This window comes from Pinus tabuliformis, chromosome 7 (genome assembly GCF_031772625.1).
Source record: "Pinus tabuliformis cultivar Carrire ecotype Pingquan chromosome 7, CPIR1, whole genome shotgun sequence".
In the NCBI taxonomy this organism is placed as follows: Eukaryota; Viridiplantae; Streptophyta; class Pinopsida; order Pinales; family Pinaceae; genus Pinus; species Pinus tabuliformis.
The window spans coordinates 1306732658-1306747594 of NC_142293.1; the positions used below are offsets into that span (position 1 = coordinate 1306732658).

General features: G+C 33.2%; 1 protein-coding gene across 1 annotated transcript; it reads left to right on the forward strand.

Annotated features, from left to right (window-relative positions):
• The first annotated feature begins 1166 nt into the window (after nt 1–1166).
• Nucleotides 1167–3247, forward strand: LOC149252322 (cytochrome P450 750A1-like). Its single transcript, XM_089456651.1, has 2 exons — nt 1167–2264; nt 2358–3247. Exons 1-2 carry the CDS (start codon nt 1263–1265, stop codon nt 2997–2999), a joined length of 1644 nt encoding a protein of 547 aa, XP_089312777.1. The 5' UTR covers nt 1167–1262; the 3' UTR covers nt 3000–3247.
• The last annotated feature ends 11690 nt before the right edge of the window (nt 3248–14937 follow it).

Here is a 14937-nt window from a genome sequence, read left to right on the forward strand (position 1 = left end):
AAATACAGGAAAAAACTACTTTTAAAGATAAATTTCAACTACTTAAAAACACAAATTAAAATTAAAAAATTTATTCCAAAATAAAAAATATAAAAATAAAAACATACAGAGAAAAACTACTTTTAAAGATAAATTTCAACTACTTAAAAACACAAATTAAAATTATAAAATTTATTCCAAAATAAATATGCTATGAAAATAACATTTACATTAAAAAAATAATCATTTTAACTTATTCCAAATTAAATATACTAGGAAAAATAACATTTACATTAAAAAAATAATCATTTTAACTTATTCCAAGTTAAATATACTGGGAAAAATAACATTTACATAAAAAAAAATCATTTTCATAACTAACACCACAGACTAAGCCATTATAATTTCACATCTGTTATATATATATATATAATATAATATGCTTCGTTCATGCTTATCGCAATCCAAACTCAGCGCGCTTCTTTGATTTACAACAGAAAATGATGTTCTTCTTTCCATCAAAGAATGCTCTGGACATTTGAGTGGTTGATTTCTGTATTCGTCAAGGTCGCGTGTTGGGTTACAGTGAGCGAATTGCCTTCCATCTTATTAATAATAAAAAAATTAATACATCACTTAATCTAAAATATATAGGTTAATATTGGTTGATATAATATTTTTTAATTAAATTAATTGATTCAACTGATTTAGAGTGGATGCGATTTTCTTTGATATTATAGATTGGACTCTCTTCCATTTCTTTGAAAAAACTTAATTGGGAAACATTTCAAAGTTTCTCATATTTTAATTTTAATTTAAATAAAAAAAATAAAAAAAATTCATCTTCTTATCGTAACAATTAAAAATAAAAATTAATTTTCAAAAATACTAATAACTATTTAAAAACACAAATTAAAATTACCAACCTATTCCAAAATAAATATACTATGAAAATAATTAGCTTAAAAGCAATTACATCGAAAATATTAAATTTCATAACTAATAACACACAGCCCTTTATGATTTCACATGTTACTTTGAAGGAAAAACAAAATTATATACCGAGAAATAATATAATATGCTTCATTCATGCCCATCCCAATCAAGTGGTCATATTCAATTTGACTTATAACAGAAAATGAAGTTTTTCATTCAATCGAATGCTGAGGACATGTTAGTGGTTGATTTCTGTATTTGTCAAAGTAGCCTGTTTGTTTGATGAATAAAGCGTTACAGTAAGCGGCTGGCCTTCCATTTTATTGAGGTTTTCTTAGTTTCGAAGAATGCTAATCTTTCCTTACATCAGTATGCAGTACAGCGGGTTCAAAATGTCGTTTAACGACTTGGTTCGAACTCTGAGACTGTCAGTAATAATAACTGCAGCAGCTATTGGATTTGTGACTGTGGTATTCTTCTTTCAGATATTGCAGCACAAGAGAAGAAGAAACAGCACCAGATTGCCTCCAGGACCATGTCCATGGCCAATTATAGGAAATCTTCATCAATTGACTCTGCCTGCTCACCGTGCTCTCAAGAATCTTGCAGAAAAATATGGCCCCGTCATGTTTCTGCGCTTTGGCTGTATCCCCACTGTGGTCGTTTCGTCTTCTGAGATGGCTAAGCACTTTCTCAAAACACACGATTTGGTCTTTGCCAACCGGGGTCAAACAACGACAGCAAAATACTTATCCTATGATTTCAAGGGTTTGATAGCGACTCCATATGGAGATTATTGGAGATACGTGAGAAAAATATGCGTTACAGAATTGCTGACTCCCAGAAGGATTGAGTTCTTCAAGGATGTGAGAGAGGAAGAGGTATCTACCATGATCCATTCCATTTGGGGGGAGAGTGAGAGTGGCACAATTGCCGTGAATGTCAGCAATGCCTTCTTTACCCTCACCACCAATATAATTTGGCGAATGTTGGCGAGGAAGAAATTTTCTAACAATGATTTGGGTAGCAGTGGCGAAAGATTCAGGGATCTGGTGTTAGAAGTGTCAGCTGCGGCGGGATCTTTTAACATTGGAAACTTTGTTCCTTCTTTGGATTGGCTTGATTTGCAAGGTAACAATCGACGAATAAAGAAGGCCTACAAAATATTTGATGCATTTGTTGAGAAAATAATAGACGACCATATGGATCATGGCGTGGATTCAACCTCAAATGGCCAGACAAAGGCAAAGGCAGAATATGGTAAAGTCTTCCTGGATGTGCTTCTTCAGATCCAGAGTGATCAGACTGACGACAAGATCACACGAGAAACCATCAAGGCAATTATGTTTGTAAGTCTCTCCGGCCTGGTTTTCTCTTTCAGTTTTCTAATTATTCTTAATACTCAGTCCACGACATGAATTGAAGTTGTATGAATTTGTCAGGACATGTTCGCCGCCGGAATGGAGTCGACGGCCATTACCTTAGAATGGGCAATGAGTGAGCTGCTCAGGCATCCCCGTGCAATGAAAAGGTTGCAGGAAGAAATTGAATGTACAGTTGGCAAACATGCCAAAGTTAAGGAGTCAGAAGTAGCAAGCATGAAATACCTCCACAGTGTGGTCAGAGAGACGTTACGATTATACCCAGCAGGGCCGCTAGGCGTTCCCCATGAATCTGCAGAGGGCGTTACAGTAGGAGAATATCATATACCTAAAAAAACAATGTTATTGGTGAATCTGTGGGCGATAGGAAGGGATCCTAATGTATGGGGAAAAGATGCTTCAGAGTTCAAACCGGAAAGATTTATGGAAGAATTCGGTGGACACAATGATTATACGGACATAACAAGTACACAAGACTTGAGGATGCTTCCATTTGGGGCAGGAAGGAGAGGATGCCCAGGGGCCCCTATGGCTATTCCCACTATTTCGCTTGCATTGGCTCAGCTGGTGCACATTTTTAACTGGAGAGTTGAAGGTGATCCGTCCCAACTGGATATGAAGGAAGCGCATGCAGTGTCTATGCCCAGAGAAATTCCTCTCTTTGCGTTTCCAAGCATGAGGTTGCCGCTGAGTTGTGTTTAGAATTTGGAAAATTAGGGACATATAAGTTTGGGACAGCCCGGGTCTTCCCGCCATCTTTAGCGTTGGCTAGTAGTTTGTTTAATCTACTGTTTTGCTTGGTTGTGTGAGATGTTATGGCGATGTATTGTGCTTGGTGCTCCTGTTAGACGTTATGGCGATGATGAGAATTGCATTATGCTTAAATAAATTGGGTAAATACCGAGGTAACATCACTTACTTTCATGAGTATCGATATTGCTGAGCTCCAATGTTTTGATTGATTTATGATCAAGTTCCTTACGTAGTGGTTAATATTACATTTTCTTTTTCCTTTTCCTGCTTTCATGAGTATCGATATTGCTGAGCTCCAATGTTTTGATTGATTTATGATCAAGTTCCTTACGTAGTGGTTAATATTACATTTTCTTTTTCCTTTTCTGCATAAATATTTTGCATTGTTATAATTTATTTTGTCTGGTGAAAGCGAATTAGTATGTATTTTAATATTAAAAATTTAATTTTTATTATGCATTATATATTTGCGTGTTATTTATTAATATATATTTAAAAAATTACTTATCTCCAGTTTATGTTATAAATTTTTAATAATTTAGTATATATCATAATAAAAACGGTCAACAAAGTTGTACTTTATTCTCTTCTTAAGAGAGAATAAATCAATAATTAAGTTATAAGAGTTATTTCTAAAAATATTAGAAGTCATATAGGGCCGGAAAAAATTCTATAAGAAAGTGAACCCAATATTGTTGTTTTTCCTTCGAAGTTACCCATTAAAGATAAACAGAGGGAGCTTTGAAATGAGGATGAGGTTGATATGATGTGATAAATTATGTTTCTTTCCGGAATTCCCGGAGCTGTTGTACGCAACTTATTTATTTTTCGCTTAGAAATCAAACGAAAGCAGAATCTGATACCAATGTATATCTATGTTCTTCTATCCAAAAATTTTAATTAAATTATCTGTATTCTTTTTTAATTAAATTGAAAAGTAGAAAAAACATAGAGTTTAGTTTGATATAAATTAGATATAAATTTAATCTCTCTATCTCTTATTACTATATAATTATTACTACGTAACACGCATAAAATAAAAATAACCAAGTGGTTGCTTGAGCCTCTATTCTTTAAATCGCCTTCTACTCCAAAATCAATATAGTCCCCAAATTACTTTAACGAGGACTTCTATATATTTTGTTGGTAGAATCCAATTTATCTAGAACAACCTATTGATGAGGCAATCAAATAATTTTCCATTAGAATTCCATTATGTTAATCTATTCGGTGTCCCAAGGTTTAGAAAATAAATACTATGTTTTAACTCTAAATTGGGAGCCCTCACAGCAACATTGTGATGCGAGGTGTTATTTTACTTTTCTCTAACCAAATTTGTAATTGTTTTGTATTCTTCTGGATTGAGGTAGCTATTATGGTATTATTTTATTGGATTTATGATATCCATTTTAGTTATAATTTGTTTATAGCTAAATTATATTTACTAATATTTTGCATCTATGGCCTTCATTAGTTATAACAGCAGCCATGGCCTTTATTAGTTATAATAAGTTATTTTTAATGTATTTATGGTATCCATTTTAGTTATAATTTGTTTATAGCTAAATTATGTTTATTAATATTTTGTATTTATGATATTTATTAGTCAATATGTTTTTTATCAATATTTAATATGGTTAATTAATATATATATATATATATATATATAGTTGATTTGATTTCTAAGTTTATGAAGGCATATATATTCTACTCCTCTAGTTTTGAGCATGTAAATTTTTAAGAGGAAACACATGCTCTTAACCATTAAGTCCACTCAAGCTCTATCAACCACATATATTTATATATTTATAGTTATTATATTATATATTAATATAATATTATGTTATTATATAATACTATATTAATGTGTTAATAGTTATATTTCAAACTACCATATAAATAACATATAACATATTATTAGCATTAAGTTATTATTAATAATACTTATTTATCTCTTACAATTATATTATAGTCAGTAATTATTACACATTTATTAATATATATACACTATATATTTAAAAATACACACACACACATATATATTCAAATTCAAGCTTTTGTGATCCATATCTTAAATATTTGAAATAATTTAAGAAAAAATCACATTCAGAAAAGATTTTTGAATGTGATTTCTTCTCAAAGTATTTCAGATATATATATATATATATATATATATATATATATATATATATATATATATATATGTAATTAACGCGACAATTAATAAACTCAAAAAATTAGTATTATAAATCCAAAAGATTTATATTATAATCCCAATGGATTAATAAATCCAAGAGATTGTTAATATTATAAATCCAAGGGATTAACATTAGGAACCCAAGGGAGTAATATTAAAAACCGTTGGGATTAATGTTATAACCCTAACAAATTAATAAACTAAAAAGATTATTAGTATTATAGACCCAAAGGATTAATATTATAAACCTAAAGGATAAATAAATTCATGATATTGTTAATACTATAATCCCAAGAGATGAATATTATAAACCTAAGAGATTAATATTATAAACCCTAGGGATTAATAAACCCAATGGATTAATATTAAAAATTCAAACTAGTAATATTATAAGCAAATGGGATTTATATTATAAACCCAATGTATTAATAAACCCAAGGGATTAATATTCCAAACCCAAAAAAATTCTAATATTATAAACCTAAGGGATTAACATTATAAACCCAAGACATTCATATTATAAATTAATATTATAAACCCAAAAGATTAATATTATAAATGAAGAAATTAATAAACCCAAGAGGTTAATATTATAAACTCGAGGAATTAATAAACCACATTGCAATGTTAATATGTTATACTTTGAAATATAACTATTAATATATTAACATAATATTATATAATAACATAATCTTATATTAATATATAATATAGTATTAATATAATAACCATATAAATATATAATAATGTGGTTGAGCGTATATTAACCACATTTTTTAGTGTGGTTGTATATGTGCTTGATATACTCCTATTGACGTATATCAACCAAATTAGTAAATCTGGTTGTGCTCGTACAATCTAAACTTTCTACCTTCTGAATCTTTCTAGGAATTATGTCAAATATTTTACAATATGGATTAAGATATGAGAATCTTTTTGAACATTGAGAAAATTAATTGCAATAATGAATTGTTTAAAATGAAGGTGCATGCATGCCACAATGATGAGATGTTGCTTGATAATTACCTTACCTTTCTAGTTTGGACATAATTTATTCGAGTGATTGCACTCCACAAAAAAGAGAATTCCGGTTTCATTTGTCTAAGGTTATGAAACCACACCCAAAAATTCATCCAAAATTATAAATTCCATTTATAATTATTCGGGCGGCCTTAATTATATTAGACTTAAGTCTATATAAAATTATATCTATTACACAAGAAGCATAAGTATATATATATATATATATATATATATATATATATATATATATATATATATATATATATATATATATATATATATATATATATATATATATATGATTTTTTCTCAAATTAATATTATAATATTAACATATATTTAATAATATATATTATTAATTATATGTGGCCTTTCTATATATATATATATATATATATATATATATATATAGATATTAGAAACCAAAATATTGTTGGAAATAGTGAGAGTGGGGTGAATCAATATTTCTTTTCAATTCTTACTTTTACTAGTTAGATCACTTATATTTAGAACACAAAATGAACAATGATAAGAATAAATACTTTTATTAATTGAATCAAGTACAAATGAATGAGTACAAGAATTGTTGCCAAGCTCCAACTTGGACTTTAGTGAGGCTCCGACCTCTAGAGCTTTGACCCTATCTTATTCAAGGCACCAACCTTGAGTTTAGGAGCACTAACTCCAAGGACACCAATCCTCAATCTTCCAGGCTCCAACCTGTATTTTCCAAGTACCAACTTGGACTTCCAAGGGTCCAACCTTGTCAATTTTGAAGCACCAACCTCAAGGACTCCAATCCTTCCAATTCTGAGGCACCAACCCTCTGCTATATATTGTCTAGATATGTTTGATAATAATTCTCTGCTCCCAAAATCTTCTTCATTGAGTTTTGTCAATCTACAGGTTCATTGTAGTCTCCATGACAACCTGTCTTCATATGAAGGAGTCTTCACATTTCTTCATATTGCCCAAATAGAGTTTGCAAAGTCACCTCATGATGATTTCAAATAGCTATCATGATCTACAAGAGTCTTCACACAACTTCAATGTGTCTACAATGAATTGCACTAAGCTCTGCTAAAAAACAACTCTTAGTGTCAAGCCTCTATTCTCACTGTCACGGTAAATGCTTCAGGAGTGACTGCTTCAAGATTAACTAATTCAGGAGTGACTTCTTTAGAGGAGTGACTGTTGCGGTTTCATATTGTGAGTTCAAAAAACAACCCTGTTCATAATCATAAAACCTTCTTAGATCCACAGAGTGTCCTTTGAACTGTTATCTCAATCACTGGCAAAGACAGGTCCAAGATTTTCAATAAATAACCCAGTCAACAGAATGTTCGACCTTCGGCTTCCTTCTTCTTTTGTTGGACGTTTTGACTTCCTTCTTCGCTCGCTCGACCTTCTACTTCCACTGTCTCTTCAATTTCATGAGTTGTGAAATTCTTTATGCTCTATTTTTATGCCTGAGATAGATACTCAGAACTGAAACATTTTAACTTGTTTTTATATGAGTTTCACCAATGACCAAAGGACACATCTATTGGAGGGAGGTTGACTTGTATATTAAAAATATATATTGGAGAGTCTTTTATCCATAGATTTGATTATTCACGGAAACCATATAAGAGCTACTATACCCACATGGAGGTCCCAAATGCCACGTCATCACCTTTAATCCTGCAATCACAATTTCATGAGAATCGGAGTCATTCCTTTAATCTCACAATCGCAACTTCATAAAAATTGGAGGTTTTACAAGGGTGCACATGCTCTATCTTCTAATGAAGCGGATGCAATATTCAATGAATTGTTTTTAATGAATCCATCGGGTCCACAATATTATTGCAATTGGCAGTTGGGTTCACAAGTATCCTTGCAATCGACGGTCCGACGGTGACAACTCTTATGATTTACGTAACTTCCCTGATATCTGGATGTGATAGTACATAAAGGTATGCTCTAATGGAGGTATTGGGTCCACGTATTATATCGCAATCTATGGGTTGTGGGACTTTGACTGGCATGTGGATTAAAACGGCCTTAACCCCCGTAGTTGACTATGATCTAAGAGTTCAATATGAGATTGATGGCTAGGATTGAGTGCGGGACTTCAGCCACGATCAAGGAAATTCGTACTTTCCTACCCCCGTAGTTGCTAATCACCGTCGATTTGGTGATCCATATCTATTCCTCCACCATTCTTCTTCTACAAGCACTTGGGTTTGATCTCCACCATTTATTTCTTGACTCCATTATATTGCAATCAAGAGTTTGATTAGTGTTTACATAACTTAATATAATAGAACCTCTGATAACACAATAATATAATTTCTCTAATAAAGTGATGATACCTTAACTCCTCCCTATAAATTGCTTCTGATAAATTGCTTCTCTTCTCTTGCTCGCTTTCAACAACTTCTTCCTCTTACTCTTTGGCTTTCCTTGGCTTCCGATAGCCTTCCTCCTTAGTTCCACTATTTCTATTACATCTATATTCAATCCTTGGATCCTTCATGGGCAACATTATGATCACAAGAATTTGCAATCACAAACATTGCCATATTGACATCAATGACAACCTTGATTACCAATCTCCCCTTTGTCATTGATGGTAATATTCTTCTTCTCTCCCCCTTTGACATCAATGGAAAAGAGAAAGGTGCACAAGAACTCCCCCTGTCGAACTGCTCCCCCTATCATGCAACATATTTATGAATCAACTTAATGTGATGCAAGAGAAATAACCCCCACCTTTTGGCGAAGATGTTCAAATGCTTCTCGAGGAAGAGGTTTTGTGAAAATATCAGCTATCTTCTCCTTAGCATTGATATATTCCAAGTTGATGTTTTTTTCAGCTACTTCTTCATGAAGGAAATGATACTTGATTGGTATATGTTTGGTTTTTGAGTGCATCACTAGATTTTTGCTTAGACTGATAGCACTTGTGTTATCACAATAGATGGTGATTGGTTGATTGGTACCTATGTTGACATCTTTCAGAGCTTCCTTCATCCATAATATTTGAGTACAACAATCTGCAACAGCTATATACTCGGCTTCAGTTGTAGATAGTGATATGGATGTTTGTTTTTTGTTGAGCCAAGATACTAGACAATCTCCCAGGAAGAATGCATTTCCACTTGTACTTTTTCGATTATTGACACTTCCGGCCCAATCAGCATCGGTGTATGCAGTCATAGTAAGAGTTGAGCTCTTAGGGTACCAAAGACCAAAATCAGGAGTTCCTTTCAAGTATTTGAGAATTCTTTTTACAGCCAACAAATGGGATTGTTTAGGAGCTGATTGAAATCTTCCCACCATTCCTATTGCTTGCATAATGTTAGGTATCGTAGCAGTTTAGTATAGGAGGGATCCAATTATTGACCTGTAATGAGTTGCATCTACCGAAGGAGAGTCATCATCTTTGCTTAATTTGCAATCTATGGTCATAGGTGTCCTCATGGGTGCACATTCTTCCATTCCATATCTTTTAAGCATGTCTTTAAGATATTTGCTTGAGATATGAACATGCATGTCATGGTTTGAGATACTTGTAGTCTAAGGAAGTAAGATAACTCTCCCATCATCGACATTTCAAACTATTTTGAAATATTTTGGGGAAACTCATGGCTCATCTCATCATTATTACTAGCAAAAATCATATCATCAACATAGACAAGAGTGACGAGTAACTTATCCTCATCCATCTTCATGTAGAGATTACTTTCTGCCACCCCCTTCTTGAAGCCTTGTTATTGTAGATAGTGATCCAATCTTGCGTATGAAGATCTAAGAGCTTGTTTCAACCCATATAATGCCTTTTTCAACTTACAAACAAAGTCTTTTCGTTTTGCTAGATTAAACCCTTCTGATTGCTCCATGTAGACTTCTTCCTTGAGCTCCACATTCAGAAATGCTGGTTTTATGTCCATTTGATAGATTTTGAATCCTTTTGAGCAAGAAAATGCCAAGAATATCCTTATAGCTTCCATACGAGCTACTGTTGCGAAGGTTTCTTCAATGTCGATTCCTTGAATTTGTGAATAACCTTTACAAACAAGCCTTGCCTTATTTCTGATGATTTTCCCATCTTCATTCATTTTGTTTTTGAACACCCACTTGGTTCCAATTATATTTTTATCCTTTGGACGAGGTACCAGCTCTCATGTCTCACTCTTCTCAATTTGAGACATTTATTCTTCCACAGATTTTACCCAATGAGGATCCTTACTTGCTTGAGTAAATGTGTACTTCTCATCCTTCTTCGAGTTTGCATCCCTTCATCTATATTGCCAATAATCTGCTCTTCTAGGTGATGTTTTTGGAGAAAATTCACCTTTGAAGGGGTTTGAGATGGTTCTTTTTCCTTGTGTTTTTCTTGATCTTTTTCCTCTTTTTCAGGTTCTTCTTCGTTTTCTTCAATGAGAGGGTCAACTTTACGATCTTCAATTTATTTTTCTGGAAGGTCTTCATCAATCTTCACATCAATGCTTTCCACTATTTTCCGTAGTCGCTTATTGTAGCACTTTTAGGATTTTCTCCTTGTAGAATATCCAAGGAATATTCCTCCGTCAACCCGAGAATCAAATTTTCCTGGTGAGTCATCATTGATTTTTATGAAGCACTTGCTTCTGAAAATGTTGAAGTATTTTACCGAAGCAGGTCTTCCTTTCCATAATTCATAAGGAGTCTTCTCATTATTTGGTCTTAGTTTAGTTCAATTCAAGGTATAAACAACTTTCCCGACTGTTTCTTTCCAGAATTTTGGCTGCAAGTTAGCTGCTATTCGCATTGTTCTTGCCATTTCTTGAACAGTTCAGTTTCCTCTTTCAACTACCCCATTTTGCTTGGGTGTTCTGGCAGAAGAGAGTTCTCTTTCGATTCCATGTACTTTACAGAATTCATCAAATTCTTTTGATGTGAATTCTCCCTCTCTATCCATTCTAGAATCCTTTTCATTTTCTACAAGAGCATTAAGATTCTTAAAACATTTGTTAGGATATTCCGACACATAGGAAATAGTTAAGCATAACCTGTTCTAGTGTAGAGTTAGGTAAAGTGTGTTTCTTTACTATGTACCCTTGTAACTTACAATCCAACGGTCACGATATGTAGTGATTCGAGGTTCATTCTCTCCTCGGTATTACCGACACTTGATTGGTGGCTTAACACCCGATTAGTCCATGATCTCTATTTAAAGAGCATGGAGGGTCATTTGTAGGGTAACCATTCATGAGAGAAGCTTATGTAAATTTTCATTCTTTTATTAATAAATTTCCTGAAGTGGTTGCGTTGGCTCAGGCCATGGACTGTTTCCCCCTTTGAGGGTTTTAACCACGTCAAGAATACTGGTGTATTGATCTGTGATCTATTTATGAGCGGTGTCCTTTGGTGTTCTATTTGAGGAACTTACCCTCTGAATTCCTACATGGTATTAGAACCAAGTTGAGGTCCGCATCCGTTGGTGATCCAAATTTGAAGCCGCAGAATTGCATCCGACTGCCATTTCCTAGATCTACTATTTCTGACTACTTTCGGGCCGAGAGGACTGCGCTATTATGTTAGGAGCATCTGTTCTAGTGAGGAACCCCTTTCGTTTCATGCGAAAAGGTTTTTAGTAGCCCTAGCTATGTCATGTTTAAGATCTGGAGGTATATAGTGTGTATTTGCAGTTTCTAGTTATTTTTTCTCTGTCTACTTCAGTTTATTTATCTCTTTGTTTTTTATTACTGGATCTAAACCTTTCATTTCTACGTATGCTCTTTTCCCCACAACTCTGTGCGATCTGGGCAAATCAGAAACAAAAAGGAAAGTTTTTTTTTTTCTGTGTGTATGCTCTTTTCCGCCACGCCTTAGTGTGATCTCGAAAATTAGAAACATTGAGGAAAATTGTTAGTTTCCACGTAAAGCTAACTTCAAGCCATAAGGTTTGTTCTTTTTTGTATGTCCGTTTTGGGGTTTGTGGTTTTTTATTTTATAGGCCAAAAAAGATCTTTCTCAAGTAAGCACGCACCCCAAAGCTTCGGTGACTAAAAAAAAAAATCCCTTCCTCTTTTCAAAAAATTACTAACCTTTTAAACTAGCTCACTTGGTCCAAAGTTACTTGATGAGAATATAGGTGTTGAGTTCAAGTCTTTCTTTTTGTTCACTTACTTTTTCAAAAAACACATGTAACTTATGTTTTAAAGTTACTTTATGTAAAGGTGTTCTCACCCATTATAAAAAATGAGTCACTTATTATTCTAAAGTCTCCTTATCTTTTATTTAAGTTACAATTTAGTGGGTAGCTCATAAAGTACAATTGTAAAAGTGACTTTTACTTATTTATAAAAGTGAGTCATATAATTTTTTTTTTAAAAAGTGAGCTAATTAGATTAAGTTTGGAAAGGGGGTGGAATTTTTTTAAATATAACACTATCATTCATTTTTGCACATTCCCACACTTCGTCTGCATATTCAACAACTTTTCTTCAAAAAACCATAAATTCTTCATCTGGAAGCTTTTTTTAGAGGTGTTTTTTTTTAATCAGCCTAATTTTTTGAGATCTTTCCATTGGAACACTTAGTTTCAGCATCTATAGCTTTAGTTTTTGTTAAAATGGAAATTCCATGCCAAGTTATTCTTGACAACACCAACTACTTCCAATGGTGGTCCTACACTTTGGATTTACTTAGAAGTAAAGGTATTTACAAAATAACATCAAGCCAAGAAACCAAACTGAAAGATGAAGATAAGGCAGCCAAATCGGAAAATAGGCAAGATCAAGAACGTGGGTTTATAGGGATGTCAGTTTCTCTAGACCTTAGATTCCATATTGTAGAACTTGATACTCCTAATGAAGCAATGAAACATATCACTAAAGTTTTTGGAATTAAAAATGAACTTAGAGCCCATCAACTCGAAAATGAGTTGCTTACATTGGACCCCAATAATTTTTCTTCCATTGAAGATTTTTTGACCAAGTTCAAGACCCTTAGACTTCTCTTGGAAGGTGTTAAGTTTAAGAAAGAAGATGGTAACCTTATCTATTCCATTCTTACTAAGTTGGGACCGGCCTACTCTGTGTTTGTTTCTGCCTTCCATTCTACAAGAGAAGCCTTCATTTCTCAAGGACAAGACTACAAGTCCCCTTCCTTTGATGCCTTTTGTGATTCTTTAATAAGTGAACAAGAAAAACTCTTACACCTTGGTCTTCTTAATCTTGGAAACTCTTCTAAGAAAGCCTTAGCTGCCCAACAGCAACCAAATTCAAAGAATCCTAAGAAGACGTATCCTAAAAAGAATTGTCCTAAACCAAACAAGGGTCCTAAGCAATTTTACTCTCAAAATGAAAAATCATTTCAACAAAATGATAAGGCAAATAAAAACAAAGGGAAGAACACTAATAGACATTGCCACTTTTGTAATCGAGATGGCTACTTAGAATCCAAATGATTTAAGAAGATGGAAGCCTTGGAAGCAGCAATGTAGAAGCATAACATCCATTTGGAGCACTCTTCAACTTCAACTTCATCTTCAGGAATAACACTTTCTGCATGTTGTTGTCAAACATCGGTTTGGATATGCACTAAATGTATCTTCTTCTTCTAATTATCATGAATGGCTCATTGATTCTGGAGCTTCTTATCACGTGGCCAAAAACAAAGCCATGTTTTCTTCTTTAAATGATTGTAACACCAAAAATATATATGTTGGTGATGATAGATCTCTCAGTGTTGTAGGGACTGGAACTGTTAATATAGATAATGGTCAATTTAATGATGTATTATGTGTTCCAACCTTATCCTGCAACCTTATATCTGTATATCAGATAACTCCTTCAGGTGAAGATAAAATCGTTGAATTTTCACCTCATGATGTTGTAATTAAGGACCTAAGAGATCCTAGACAAATTTTAGCCACCGACATTGTTGATGATTCTACAAGGTTGTATAAGTTTAACAACTTTGGGTCATAAAATCTTCCCTCGGTATTTGTTGCTCATAATGATGAAGTGAGAAAACTTTGGCATGAGCGATTTGGCCACTTAAACTATTCCTCCTTTCAGAATCTATGTAAAGAAAATATGGTGACAGGAATTCCAATTGTATCTTGTAGAGATGGTCTTTGTTCCGAATGTATACTTGGAAAACATCATCGGGATAGTTTTGAAAAACATGCCTCTTGGCACACCTCAGCCCCTTTACAGCTTGTGCATAGTGATTTATGTGGTACACTTCCAGTTGTTTCATTCTCTGGCTACAAGTATTTCTTAACTTTCATTGATGATTTCTCCAGACGCACTTGGGTATACTTGTTAAAACTCAAGAGTTAAGTATTTAACATGTTCTTGGCCTTTAAGGCCTTTGTTGAAAAACAATCTAGACATCAACTTCTTAAGCTAAGATCTGATAATGGCAGAGAATATGTTAACAACAAATTCATCAACTTTTTCACTGAGAATGGAATTCAAATTTAACATACTATTCCATATACTCCACAAAAAAATGGTGTAGCTGAAAGGAAGAATCGCACCTTAAAGGAAATGGCTAATTGTATGCTTCAATCTAAAGGACTTAGTCTTAAGTTTGGGGAAGAAGCAATTAACTGTGCAAATTACATAATAAATCTCACTCCTACTAAGGCTTTAAAGAATATCACTCCAGAAGAAGCACGGAGCT

What these genes read in the sequence shown, in the direction of transcription:
- LOC149252322 (XM_089456651.1), top strand. Translation starts at nt 1,263, where the DNA reads ATGCTAATCTTTCCTTACATCAGTATGCAGTACAGCGGGTTCAAAATG. An exon ending in CCATCAAGGCAATTATGTTT is followed by an intron (nt 2,265 to 2,357) that starts GTAAGTCTCTCC and finishes TGAATTTGTCAG; the next exon opens with GACATGTTCGCCGCCGGAAT.